This window comes from Acomys minous, assembly GCF_964271855.1.
Source record: "Acomys minous genome assembly, chromosome: 16".
Lineage (NCBI taxonomy): Eukaryota > Metazoa > Chordata > Mammalia > Rodentia > Muridae > Acomys > Acomys minous.
In genome coordinates this window covers 11,872,574-11,887,205 of record NC_140498.1, presented here as the reverse complement: position 1 = coordinate 11,887,205, position 14,632 = coordinate 11,872,574, and the positions used below count along the sequence as shown (strand labels likewise).

At 45.7% G+C, this 14,632-nt stretch overlaps 1 protein-coding gene across 3 annotated transcripts in view; it reads right to left on the bottom strand.

Moving 5' to 3' along the window:
• COPS3 (COP9 signalosome subunit 3) overlaps positions 1-14,632 on the bottom strand; it is a 36,673-nt gene that overhangs the window by 21,005 nt on the left and 1,036 nt on the right. Inside the window, exons 1-2 of one of the 3 annotated variants that reach the window (XM_084763773.1) lie at positions 4,770-4,927; positions 982-1,111 (exon numbers count right to left, since the gene is read on the bottom strand). In XM_084763773.1, coding sequence (XP_084619899.1) covers positions 982-1,111; positions 4,770-4,824 — 185 coding nt within the window. In that variant the 5' untranslated portion in view covers positions 4,825-4,927. Of the gene's footprint in view, positions 1-981; positions 1,112-4,769; positions 4,928-14,632 lie in introns of those variants that run through there. The other 2 variants (XM_084763774.1, XM_084763775.1) reach the window with 2 other exon arrangements.

Here is a 14,632-nt window from a genome sequence, read left to right as displayed (position 1 = left end):
ACAAAGACAAGGGGCTGGAGAGATAGCTCAGTGGCTAAGAGCGCTGCCTGCTCTTCCAAAGGTCCTGAGTTCAATTCCCAGGAACCACGTGGTGGCTCACAACCATCTATAATGAGATCTGATGCCCTCTTCTGACCTACAGGTATTCATGCAGGCAGAACACTGTATATGTAATAATCAATACATAAATCTTTAAAACAAACAAACCAAAGACAAAACAAAACAACTTAAAGAAAAATGGAAATTTGTATAAAAACAAACAACGAATTAAGATGATAAAACTGAGAGCTGGAATGGTCACTGAGCAGTTAAGAGATCCTATCCCCACTGCTAGGCTCCCAGCACTCACATGGTGACTCACAACCACTAATAACTTGAGTTTCAGGGAGAATCCAACACCTTCTTCTGACTTTTTTGCACCAGGAATGCTTGAGGTACACATCCATACATGCAAGCAAAAAACACATACATAGCCGGGCGGTGGTGGCACACACCTTTAATCCCAGCACTTGGGCGGCAGAGGGAGGAGGATCGCTGTGAGTTCGAGGCCAGCCTGGTCTACAAAGCAAGTCCAGGGCAGTTAAGGATACACAGAGAAATCCTGCCTCAAAAAACAAAAAACAAACAAACAAACAAAAAAAACCCAAACAAACAAACAAACAAAACCCCCACAGATATATAAAATCAATAAGTCTTTCAAAAAAATGATAAAACTGGAGTCTGGTGTAGTGGTACACACCTTAACTCCAGCACTCAGAGGCAGAAGCAGGTGGACCACTTTAGTTTGAGGCCAACCTGGTCTACAAAATGAGTTTCATGAGGGCTACAGAGAGATCCTGTCTCCAAACAAACAAAAAGCATGAATTGAACAAAATGTAATAATAAGCAATGATTTGCTGGAAAACACATACACAAACAGGCACCCTAGAAAGCACTGACTACAACAAGCACAAAACTATGAAAGAAAAAAAAGCCCCTTACAAAACAGCAAGGACGCCCAAGGAATGTTCTTGAACATCTAGAGCCCCAAGCACAGTGTCCAAGTGGGACAAGTTCTTCGCAAGGAGTTCTCCGCTCTTGTTGATCAGTTCACAGAGCTGGGTCATTTGCCCTGCAAAACAGAACAACACTAGCATTCAGTTAGGGCACTAACCAAACTAAAGAACTCTAGCCAGACATCCCTCTCAAAGCTGAAGTTTTAAAGATGATCTGTTTTGTCTTCCTGTAAGACTAGGAACAGAACAAGCAACTTGCTCACACCTCAACGCTGGTTAGAGAAAACATTAGACCTCCAATTCCCTCTGGTCCCCAGAAAGCATCTCCAGTTCCTAAAGCCAGAAGTACACGTATTACTGTCACCACCTTTCTCATAACCAGCAGTACTTACTTTTATTCTGTAAGTTTCTCAGCTCTACTCCTTTCCCTTCCATGTCTTTTTTAAAAAATATTTTTATTACATTTACTTATTCTTTTCTTTTCTTTTCTTTTTGGTTTTTTGAGACAGGGTTTCTCTGTGTAGCTTTGGCTGTCCTGGACTCACTTTGTAGACTAGGCTGGCCTTGAACTCACAGCGATCCACCTGCCTCTGCCTCCCGGGTGCTGGGATTAAAGGCGTGCGCCACCAAAGCCTGGCTCCCTTCCATGTCTTAATCTGGAACTCTATCATTTCTTGTATGGACTGCATACAAGAAATGGTATGCCTACTTAGATTATTATTCCAAATCCTACTTCATATTGTGTAGAGGAATTTTAATTCAGAACTTGGCTGCTCTGGCAAGAGATCACTTCTAAAAAACCTTCTAGATCTGTGTGATCGGGCTGGAATGCAAACATGCCTTTAATCTAGGAGACAAAGGTAAGCAGATCAAGGCCAGCCTGGGATAGAGCAAGTTTCAGGTAAAGAAAAGCTGAGGTCCAGGCATGGTGGTACTTGCCTTTAATCCTAAGTAATAAAGGTAAAGTTAATTTGTAGAAGAAAGCATCCATGTTTTAAAGTGATGTTTAATTGAATGGCAGAAAATATGACAAATCTGAGAAAGACTTGACAGAATAGGATACACCAAACTCTCACAAGAACTCGAGAGGAAAGGGAAGCTACTGAAGGGGCAGTGTAGAGAGAGAGGAGGCAGTTTCACAGTAACAGTCATAGTCATGTTGCAGAGAGCGAACTCAGGTGAAGACCAAGTGAGAGCCAGAGAATGAGAAGGAGCCAGAAGACTAGAAAAGACTGCTGGAGTTAGTCAGAGGCCAAGCAGTGCAATTCAGGGGCAGACTGAATAAGTCAGCTGGGAGAGACGTTTGAGCCAGAACAGCTGAGTTGAACCAGCCAGCCCCAGAAGCTGAAAACATTCTAAGCCCAGTTTAGAGTGTACGTAGGCTAGAAGCATCCAGGACTGGGCCCAGGTTAGTAGACAAGAAGCAGAAATCCTCCTAGACAACAAATGAAACAGGCGAGTAAAAGTTCTTTTACAATAGTGTGCAAATTCAGTCAAACTACACCGAAGGCTTTGAGAAATCCAAAGACTTCAGCTCAGTTTCCAGAGCTCAGCTGGTTTCTACAGCTTCTCGAGCCGTGGCTCCTACTATCCCCCACAATCCACTCTGGTCACACCAAGCAGAGAAAAATCAATATTCCACATCCTCTCTGTTTGTGCCTCTTAAAAAAATAATGTATTTAATTTTATGTGCATGGGTGTGGGGGCAAGGGTGTCAGATCCCTTGGAACTGGAATCAGACAGATGTGAACTGCCATGTGGGTGCTGGGAACTGAACCCGAGTCCTTGGGAAGAGCAGACAGTGCTGTTAACCACTGAGCCATCTTTCCAGCCCCCTTTTCTGCTTCTATATATATGGTCTTCTATAGGCTACCTGACTTCCTTCAATTCAACCATCAGTTTAGTCCCTCTGAGCCCTCACCATATTCCATTCCCCATGATTAAACTATGTGCCCTCATTGCACAACAAGGGGTTATGGTAGCCAGGTAATTCAAAGTAAGGGACTAAAATGCCTAGCAACGGCTTGTTGAATTAATCTCCAAACTGTTGAAAACAAAAAACAAAAAAACAAATCCCACTTAATATTATGGCTGAGTATGGTGACAAATCCAAGAACTTTAATGCAAGCACTCAGGAGGCAAAGGCAGGTGGGTCTCTGTAAATTCCAGGCTAGCCCAGATTACATGGTAAGACTTGTCTCCAAAGCAAACAAAAAGCACGAGTTTGTGTTTATGGACAAGCCAATGCTACCAACGAACGCCTTCCGTATCCTCCTAGAGACAGTCTACATGTACAGAGATGCTCACCCGTGTACACACGCAGCCCTTCTCTTCACTCACACAGACGTGTGTCCTGTACACTATTAAGCATCTTTCTTTCTGCTATTTAACGATGACCTCAGACTCCCTTCAGTTCATAAAGAAAAAATATATGCACTTTTCTTTCTACAGCTGTATAGGAGCCTTTTTGTATGGTTGTGTTATAATTAACTTTATTGTATTTGTTAATTGTGTGTGCATGAAGTGAAGGTGCCCGAGGAGACCAAAGACACTGGGTTTTGGAACCTCTAAAGCTGGTGATACAGGTGATTGGGAGTCCACTAGCAATGCTGGGAACTCAACGCAGGTCCTCTGGAAGACCAGTGTTTGCCGAGCTGTTCTCCAGCCCCACTTAATTAACTTAGAGATGGGGGTCTCAGAGATGTGTAGTGAAGGCTGGCCTGGAACTCACCTACCTCTGCCTCCAGAGTACTGGGATTAAAGGAGTACTCTGCCACATTTACATTTTTCTTAACTTTAATCCTGCTTGTGTGGTCTATTGTGATCTATTAAAAACAAACAAACAAAAAAAAAAAACCCTACAAAACTCACAGGTATGTAAATGTCGTGTGAGCTTAATTTTATCAATAATAAGGAAAACGAGAATTACTATTTATTGTGCATGGTTTCATCATTTAAGCTGTAAGATAAGTAGGTGAACATCGCCCTTGACACACCTGATATCTTTTACAAATGAAAATGTGAGCCAGACCCCACGGAACTTGCAGGAGATGTCAACAGTAGCTTGTAGCCTATCCGTACTTCCTGTATTCCCATGAGAAGCATTGTCGCAAGCATTTTTTACTCTATTAGGAGAAATATTCTGGCTCAAGATTATGTGTGCTCAAGAGATGAATGAAACAGACAGTATGTAAATTAAAGGGAACATAAAGTAACAATTCTACGTCCTAGAAATGGATTCGGACAAGTGAAAGCTCCCTTGAACTTGGGTACGACCAAAATAGGGGCGGAGGATTCCGAGCCTTTGCTGCCAGCCAGCTAAGGCTCAAGCCTTCCAGCCAAGGAGCCCAGAAAAGATTCCCCCCCCCCCAACCCCGCTAGAGAGGCCGGGGGGGGGGGGGGAGGTGGCCAGATGGATAGGGTGCTAAACCAATCACCGAAAACAAGGGGTGGTCAAGGGACCAATGGGCGCTCGAGAGTGCTCCTAGCGGAAGTCACGCCCCCAAACTGTCAAGCAGCGCACGGTGGCAGGGGCCCGAACGGGGGAGGGGGTGCGGGGGGAGGGGAAGGAAAGTCCTCAGAGCCCGAGACAGGGCAAGGCGACGGCAGGGACTACGGCGCCCGACAGCACGAGCAGTGCTCCTCGCAGCCGGGCGCGCCTCCCTAACCACCGGGCCCGAGCAGGTCCAGGAGGAGAGGCTAGAGCTAAGGGCGGTCCCAACATCCGCACCGGCACCAAGGCATGCAGGTCCAGCCCTGTGGCCCAGGCCTCACCTTGAGCTGAAAGCTGTCGGACACTATTCACGAACTGCTCCAGGGCAGACGCCATGTTTCCCCGCCGGTGGCCCAAGCAACAGAGGTAGCTCGCGCGGGAAAAGGCGGCCGCTCTAGGAGGAGGGGCCCGGTGACCCACCTAAGCCTAGGGAGGCTACGTCACTTCCTCCAGCCAAGCACCGCGAGATCTCACCTGGCTCAGGGCCCCTCCTGTCTCCATGGAAACAGTTCCGCTAATCGCCGGAAATTAGTTTCCCTTCGTCTTTCACAGTGTGGTTCTTGTGAAATCTCGTCTCACATTAAATGGAAATAATGAAGAGAGGAAAGAGTAATATTTAAGCATAATATTTCTGGGCCCAGTTTTGCTAAGAATGGCCTAACATTTTTTTTCACCTAGTCGAACTTTCCCCCCCCCACATATTTCGGACACGGCTCCATTGTCACTTCCAGAAGCAAGGAGAATAACTGATTTTGGAAGGAGGGAAACTCATTTCTCGAGTTTCAGAGGAATTCTGGCTTTTATCTAACCACCAGAAATCCTAAGGTCAAGGTTGTGCTCATTTCTGAACATACGCACTGCCTGAAGACCTAACAGATTGGTGCCGGGAAGTCACCCAAATCAAAAGTATAACATTTAAGAAGGTTTTGAATTCTCCTAAAGCTGAAAATCAAACCTCCCGCAATTCCCCGGAGTTCTGGCTTCTCCATGTCTAGGCTGCCAGCGATTTTTCTTCTTCCATTTTTTACATTTAATTTTTTTTAAATGACCCCTCATCATCTGTCTGTAAGCAGCAGTTGCTTGGGTTAAATTTTCCACAAACTTCTCCCACTGAAGCAAACAAGCAATCTAAGGCTAAGGGGTTCCGATAAATAGCCCTGCACATTTTTGAGTTCTTGTTTGGCTAGGAACCAATTTCTGTCTTACTTTGGGTTTCTATTGCTGTAGCAAAGATGCGGAAAATGCTAACTTTATATCTTCATAAAATGAACGAAAGTGAGACTGTGACTTGAAATGCAATAGGGATCCATGGTGTAAGTGTTATAGGTCCGAGGAGCAAAATGTTAGTAATCTGCTTCAGTCTGCCTACCTGTGATGTCACTGCTTACCTGCCACGGGGGCGTGGCCCTGCCCTATATAAAAGACAGGCCCTCCACCTGGCGCTCTGAGAGGTATCCTGGCAGACTGGAGCCAAGGAACACCACCAAGTCACATGGCACAACAAACCTCCCACGAGATTTACTGGGAGAGAGTCAAGAGGGTGGCTGCCTCTGCTTGTGAGAAGCAACAGGGAACTGAGCAGGGGACAGGGCTATGTAGATCGTCTTAGGGGAGGAGCTTTCCAGGGTGGGGGGATTGGTGAATTTCAAGCCACGCCCAGAGATTGGTGGGATTTTGTGCTCAGGGAATGATGGGTTTTTGGACTGAGGGGTGGGTGGGTTTTGGTAGGTTTTGTAGCCTGCAAGTGAGCTCAGACCTTTTACCCAACACAGGGTCTTGGTTATACCCAAAATAAAAACCAATTTTGTGGCCATTCTTCCACCTCCAATCTTTTGGATGTAGGATTGTTGTGTGACAAAACTTTTCCTGGGAAGATGCTGTGCCCACAGTGTCCCCAGATACAGAGTCCATAACAGACCAAAAAGTATGGATACCACCAAAGTCCAACTATGTAGAATCAATGAGTTTTATTGGGGTTATTTACACAAGTGTAGGTGAGGAGTTACTTACAGGTGCAGAAATGACTAAAAGACAGCTGCTTCGCCAAAGCCTACCCCAGTATCGGCGATGGCTCACAAAAGTTGGAACCTGGCGCACACTGCACAGTCTGCAGGCAGCTCAACAGGCTGGATAGCATCCTTTCTAGCTGACTAAACCTCTTTCAGGCGGCTTGGCTGGTTTCTGCTTCTTCCAGACAGCTGGTCTGGCCTTAGAGTCTTCTTTTCAGCTTGGTCGCATACAAGTCTTTACTGCTTACTCAGCAAGAGAGGGGCCTAGTGAATCCAGTTTGAGATGTTTACCTTCCTATTTAAGAAGCTTCCTTGAGGGCTAAAGAGATGGCTCAGAGGTTAAGAGTACTGTCTGCTCTTCTAGAGGGCCTGAGTTCAATTCCCAGCAACCACATGGCGGCTCATAACCATCTACAATGTAATCTGATGCCCTCTTCTGGCATGTGGGTGTACATGAGACACAACACTGTATACATTCTTAAAAAAAGAAAAAGAAAAAAAAAAAAAAGAAAAAGAAAAAGAACAGAAGCTTCCTTGCGGGATGGACTGTTTCATCCTTGAAAGAAGCTGTTATAGGTTCCTGAGTTACAGTCGGAGGTGGCAACTCCCTTTGGAGGAGTGCTGCTTTACCTTTATCCTTCCAAGTGGTCCATGAAGGACAGCTCCAGAAGGGGCAGTAACATCAGTGTGGGAAGGCATATCAGACATAACTAGAATTCCTCACACACATACTTACCATTAAACCTGTACGCTGGTTCCCAGTATAGACCCACACATGATTCACTGTAAGTTGAGCAGGTATTACTTATGGCATCACACAAGTTTGGGGTCAATAACTTGGACTTGGTTAGTCTGGTCCCTCTGGATTGTTTCCATGCTTCTATCTACTTCTCAATGGGGGACACTGTGGGCTGAAACGGGTATATTGGTCTTCCCAGTTGGTAGATGGAATAGGTGTTCTTATGCCTTCGGGCCCCTAAGACCTTTTCTTGGCAGGTGAAATGGATGTGATAGAGTCATGTCACTTGCTATAGATAGAGTCACATGACCTCCCTGGTCATGTGAATAGTACAGACTGCATGAGACAGACTTAAGCCTGGAAATTAAGGCTCAGATGGGTTGCGACCAATAGCGATGAATTATCCTGCCCACAAGAGGAAAAAGAACACAAGGAGAAGCCATTTGCCACTCTCTAGTTGACTAGCGCAGCCTCTGCCAATCTTTTGGTAAAGATTAAGGCAAGGATCACTGTCCCGGGTGTTGTCAGGGATTAGGGATGCTGTTTGTTTTGGAACGATGTTTTTGGTTTCTCAAGACAGGGTTTCTCTGCATAACCCTGGCTGTTCTGAACTCCCTCTATAGACCAGGCCAGCCTTGAACTCATGGAAATCCACCTGTCTTACCTCCCGAGTGCTGGGATTATAGGCCGCCAACACCCAGCTTCCCCACACAGTTTTTGTCCTGCTGTGGCTTCATTTATTCCATCTCCCCAGAGCTCTGCGGACAGCTGGTGGTGTGTGCACAGCTTCCAGGTGATCTTCAGTCCCTTTGCCACCAATTGTGCCACCCCTACCCCCGACCACAAACAGCCCATTATAGATCCCTTACCAATTGAGGACCCAAGGCTGGGTATAATTTCCTTTAGAGGCTTTGAGCCTTCTCTTTGGTAGTAGGGAAAGGCCTCTACCAAGCCAGAGAAAGCACACTCAAAGAGTAACATATGTGGAGGCACAGACTGGGGGACGCTCAGTGAAGTCCACAACTATGTTTTCAAGTGGAGCTCCTCTAACACTTTGTACCCTACAAGAGACCTTAGGACCCCAATACAGGTTATCTCCGACACACATCTCACATTGTCTGTATACCACCTGGGCTATGCTGGAGAGTTGGAATGTCAGCCCACTGGGGCTGCAAGAGCTGTCCAGCTGAGGTGGGTCTTCTGGTGCAACTCTGGCCTCAAGAATTGCTACTTAGCCATTCCCAAGTTCCCACCATCCACCTGGGAGATAGCTCACACTTTCACTCTTAAACTGAATGTTCACGCTGTGAGTCACTAGACTCCCAACTTGCCAATGGCCTAGGAGTCAGTACATAGGGCAGAGCTAATGGTCCTATCGTCCCCTTGAAGGCTGCAAGCTTCACTTCTCAGTCTTTATAGTTTTCCCCCTTGATGCACCCCAAAGCATACAGCTGTCACCTGTTCAGGTGGCATACAGCATATAAGGGTTCAATAATTTCCTCTTATGCTAGTTTTGTTTTTGTTTTTTAAGTACTTATTGCATCTTTTTTTTAAAGATGTTTTTGTTTGTTTTTGAGACAGGGTCTCACATTGCAGCCCTGGTTGTCCTGGAACTTACTATGTAGACAAGGCAGATCTCAAAGTCACAGAAGCCTGCCTGCCTCTGCCTGAGTGCACGAGTCAAAGGTGTGCATCACCACTCCTGGCTTGAGTTCATGGATTTCTTTTTTTTTTTTGGTTTTTTGAGACAGGATTTCCGTGTATAACAGCCCTGCCTGTCCTAGAATTCTGTTTGTAGACCAGGCTGGCCTCAAACTCACAGAGATGTGCCTGCCTCTGCCTTCGAGTTCAAGGACTTCTTGGCTGTAGTTTGTCTTTTTCTTCCTGAGCTGGTTAGATGCTTTTTGTTCTACAAAGCCTCATGTAGGCAGAGGGCAGAGGGCATATTTAAGAGCTCATGTATGTAAGCACACACACACACACACACACACACACACACACACACACACACACACCAGCTGCCAGGAGCAGGGCTGAGGTCAGTGAGGCGAGTTCTGCTGTTTGTGCTCAGGCTCTCTTTGGTAGAAATATTACCTCAGTGATGGAATTCAAGTGGACCATGGTACCCTGAAAGATAGTCTCCATCTTCCACAAAACTGCCACCATCAGGGAAGTACTCAGCACGCAGGGTCCTTGAGAGTTAAGTCCATTTGGTTAGAAAATTCCTCATCCATGACTTTGACATAGTCATGGTCCTGCTGGTCTAGACCAACAAACACTAGGGCCTTGGGGTGTGAGGTCCACACTGCTTCTGGGTTAATGTGCAGGTTCTCATGCATTTGCTGGTATTTGATCACCCAGGCATGACTTAGCCAGTATTGCCCCTTGTACTAATGTCAGCACTGAGTGTGGCCCTAAGAGTATTAATTCTTTCCCCATAATCAGGTTGTCAGTCTCTGACACTAAGGTGGCAATGGCAGTGAGTGCCTGGAGCCAGGTGGCCAGCCTTGGGCAATGGAGTTGCTTGGAAAGGAATGCCACTGGACAATGCCAGGACATCAACATTTGGATCAGGACCCCGTCCCTAATGGCAGCATGCTGGTGCATGCATGAGAGTGTGGACAGGTCTGATGTCCCAAGGCCAGGCTATTGGTGAGGGCTTTCCAGATCTCTTCAAAAGCCTTCTTGTTGTCTTTGTTCCCTTGGCAGAGAGTCTTGCTGTCCTCCTTTGTGGCCTCATAAAGTCATGTTGACAAGACAAGAAATTAGGTATTCAGAAGTTACAGAACCCCGAGGCCCTGAGGAACTCCCAAACCTAGCATTGGGTTTTGAAACAGGGTAACCAGATAGCCTGCTTTCTCTCTGGGCTGAGTCAGTACTCTTCTTGGGAGAGGTGAAAACCAAGGCATTTGACTTTTTCTTGACCGATTTCGGTCTTATTTCCTTTTCAACCACGTAGCTACCGCTCACAGCAGGGTAATAAGAGGTTGCACTCATTTCCTATGATCCTCCTGCACCTATCTGGCCAGCAGTAGTTACCTACATACTGGAGCAGTGGTCAGCCACCTTGGGCTGCTGGGAAAGCTGCTAAATCAGATGCCAACTCACTGCCAAAAATGCTCCAAGAATCTCTGAGCCCTTGAGGTAGTTTAGTCTATGTTAACTAGCCCCTGCCACCATTTTCAGAATTCTTCTACTGTAAGGTAGATTGGTGAAGATTGGTTGGCTCTTAGGGACTATGTGGATACAGAAAAGGGTGGGTTTTTTTCCCCTTTTGGTTTTTCATGACAAGGTTTCTCTGCATAGCCTTGGCTGTACTGGACTCACTTTGTAGACCAGGCTGGCCTCACACTCACAGGGATTCACCTGCCTCTGCCTCCCTGAGTGCCCAGCTGAAAAGGGCATTCTTAAGGTCCAGCCATGTGATGAATACGAGCTGTGGTGGGGATGAGACCCAGGAGAGGGTAGGGGTTATGGACAGCTGGGTGGAGGGTAACAGTGGCCTTGTTTACTGCTCGCAGGTCCTGACCTGGCTGACAAGCATCTGTTCCTGTTTATAGCCAGGCAGGAGAGTTGGGTTCCCGGATGACTGGCAGGGTCAGAGGATTCATAATTAGAGCAAAAGTCTCAAGACCCAAACAAACGTGGCGTTTCAGAAAAGAACATGCCACCTCCATTTTTGCTAGAATATAGTCTGCGAGGGAAAGCTTGCTTCTCTGTAGCATGTGTAATACTCTTAGATTTGTCCAGCTTTTAACAAGCAACACATTTGGTAATGTATGCAGGTTCACTGCAATGGCTTCAAAGGGCAAATAGTTAATCCTAGAGGAGGAGGCAAGAGCAGTGTGGTGCTGGTGGGAGCCCCCCCCAAACCCTACTTCTCCTCAGAAATGTGTCTGGGAAACCAGACTCGGCACTTACAGACCACATAGATAAGATCAATGAGAGTTCAGGCTCCTGCGCACAAAGAAGTCTTGGCCCCAAATCAAGGCAGGGTTAGGGTTTATAAAATAAAAAAAAAAAATCACAATTACATCCTCCCAGAGGCAGGCAGGTGGGCCAAAAGCCTTAAAGGTTTCAGCTCAATTGATTAAAACAATTTGTTTGATGTTGTACACAAGGGGCTGGGGAGTGGGTGGGTGAGCCAAAATTAGGACAAAATCAAGTTACTATGGGCAGCTCAATATGAGATGCTGAAGTGTTTGAATGTGACAGATACACGTCCTCCCTCAGACTTCCAGCCATCCCTAGGTTACTGTTAATACCAGTACAATGTAATTGCCATCAATAGTTTATGCTGTATGCTGTAAGGGAAAAGCACACATATGTCCACTACAAATGAAATTTTTATTTGCTTACTATTTATTTCTTTGGTCATTTGTTTTTGAGAACATGTCTCACAATGTAGCCCCTGCTGTCATGGATTTGTCGACTGGGCTGGCCTTAAACTGACTGAGCTCAGCCTGCCTGTGCTCTGTTTCCGAAGTGCTTGGCATTAAAGGCTTGTGCCACCATGCCTGTCTCAGAAGATTTTTTTTGGGGGGGGAGGGTTTTCAGACAGGGTTTCTCTGTGTAGCCTTGGCTGTCCTGGACTCACTTTGTAGAACAGGCTAGCCTCGAACTCACAGAGATCTGCTTGCCTCTGCCTCCTGAGTGCTGGGATTACAGGTGTGCGCCACCATGCCCGGCTTCAGAAGAAAAATTTAAAGAATATTTTGGATCTATGGTTAATTGATTCTTCAAATGCAAAAACCTGGTGGTACCAGAGCCAGTAGTACCTCAAAACACAGGGACAAAGAAGTGAGTCCTGTGACATTCTTAAGTCATTAGAGCCAGCCTTGTGTGAAACAATCCTATTCTGGACCCTTAAGCCAAAACATGTGACCCAACAGATTCCCCTTGTAATAGTCCACTGAAGGTACACACAGTCACTCTGATTAAGCCAAATAAAAGTGTGTGTGAGTTCTTTATCAGCCAGCAGCCAAGAATGTCTCAAAGTTTCTTGGTGCCACAGAGCTCAGGAGTGCAGTGTTTTTAAAGGCACAGCCCACAAAGACCATTAGTTTACATCAAAGTTAAATAAGGGTCAGAGTGACCTTGAAACATTCATTTCTGGCAGAGCAGAGTAACTATTTTAGATATAATATGACAATTACTTTTGACTTGTACCTTCAGTTATTTTAGTTTATGCTATGTTTGTATAAGTATTAATTATTTTAGTTAATACATCTGGACCATGGTTAACGTCACAGGAATCTCAGTAGTGTTGCCAAGGCAGATGTGACTGCTCAGAGTGCAGGGGGCTGAGGACTTTTAAAGAAAACACCAACTAGGGCTGGAGAGATGGCTCAGAGGTTAAGAGCACTGACTGCTCTTCCAAAGGTCATGAGTTCAATTCCCAGCAACCACATGTTGGCTCACAACCATCTATAACAAGATCTGTATCCATAATAAATAAATAAATTTAAAAAAAAAACACCAACTAGGATCAGAACAAGATGGTTTACCGTTGTCACTTCGCCTTCATCATTTCATTGTTTAAATCTGCGTTGTGTTTCCCCCATATGATCCTTTTAGGCAGGTGTTAGTGTGTCACATGACTTTCTTGGGGAGACATTGTTCACCCCAAATAAGGAAGGTACAGACAGACTGAAGAAAACTTTTAAGTTCCACTTGGCAAAATAAATGAGTTTAATTAATAGGTTAACTATAGGACCATGAAAAAGCCCCAAACCCCTAAGCTCCAACTTTATCTAGGGCTAAGTCTACAAACACACATGCACACACGTATGTGCGCGCACACACACACACACACACACACACACACACACACACACACAAGCACCAGCAGTAGCAGTACACTTCACTATATCATTTATATGGTGCTAGGAATTGGACGCAGGACTTAGTAGGCAGTTGATTCTATCTACTGAGGTACTGTGGTCAGCAGTGTCAATGCCAACCCGGGCTCAGAGCGCCACCTTGTGTTAAAATGGCAGATGTGACTACAGGCTCAGCAAGTGCGAGACAAGCAAAAGCAGACTCTGGGAAACTGATAGGCTTACGTGTGCTCACTCCATCTGAGCTCATATCAGGGTTCTGCTGGTCTCAGCAAACACTGTCCACCATGGGAAAGATAGCCTTTCCTGCTACAAGCATAAGGACACTAAATGACATCTTACTGAAAGACAGTTACTCTGGCTAGGATTTCACGGATGATTGACACTGCAGTGGGAGTCACCCAGGCAAATCACAACTAGTCCACTTCTTTTCATTCCATCATTTTTGAAGTTGGGCTTGACTATGCTACTTTGTCTGGCCAACAAAGCACAGCATGTTTTATGGATTGTGCTGTGTGACTTTTCCTGGGGAAACATGACAGACCGAAGAAAATATCTCACCCAGGCTGGCTTGGTGAACCGATGAGTTTACTGAGATTACCAACATGCACATGTCTGAGGGGTTAGAGGCACACGGACGACTCAGGCAGCCACACCACTATAAGCACCACCACAGTTTAACGGCTCTTGAAAACCACATCCCTGCTGCTCCCTGCCCAACTTGCAGGGAGCTCCTACCAAAGAATCTCTTCTCCCTAGCCCTTGTTTTTTGCCTCTGAAACCTTGTGAAATAGGCAGATGTGGGGTCCTTGACTGTGACAAGCTCTCTAGCCTCAGGTGGGTCTAACTCCGGAGTTAGGGTTCAGGAAGCTTGTAGTCACATGAAGCTTTCACAGAGTCAATGGCTCCAGACTCTTCTCTCATGACTTTGAAGAATGCATTTCATAGACAATATGAAGGGTGAGTTTTAAAGACGTGCGTATTTTTGTTTTGTACATATAAAGGTTTTGCCTGAATATATGCATGGGTTCCACACACAGGCCTGGTGCCCGAGGAGGCCAGAAGAGGGTTGTTGAATCTCCTGGAACTGGAGTTACAGACTATTGTGAGCCACCGTGTGGGTGTCCAGTGACATTTCTGTCTCCCATGATGAGCATATCTGTTGCTGGTGTCCTTATCTGGTCTCGTTTAGGCAGCCATGCTCTGGATGTGCCATGGGTGAAGCTCCCGTATCAGTTCTAGGAAACACAATCCCACAGCAGATTGCCTGGTCCTCTGGTTACTCTCGAGGTTTATAAGCCTCATGTAAGTTGCGCAGGCCTTCTGTGATATGAGTTTCTAGCTTTGTCTTTATCTTACTCATTTTGGAAAAATCCAGACATCCCACTTTAGGACAAATTTTTAAAAAATGATTATTTTTTTAATGAAAAAACATTTATTTATATTTTTATGTGTATGGATATTTTGCCTGCATGTAGAGTTGTGCGACATGTGTATGCAATGTCTAAGGAGGCCCCAAGAGGGAGCTGCATCATCTGGGATCAGAGTTTGAGAGG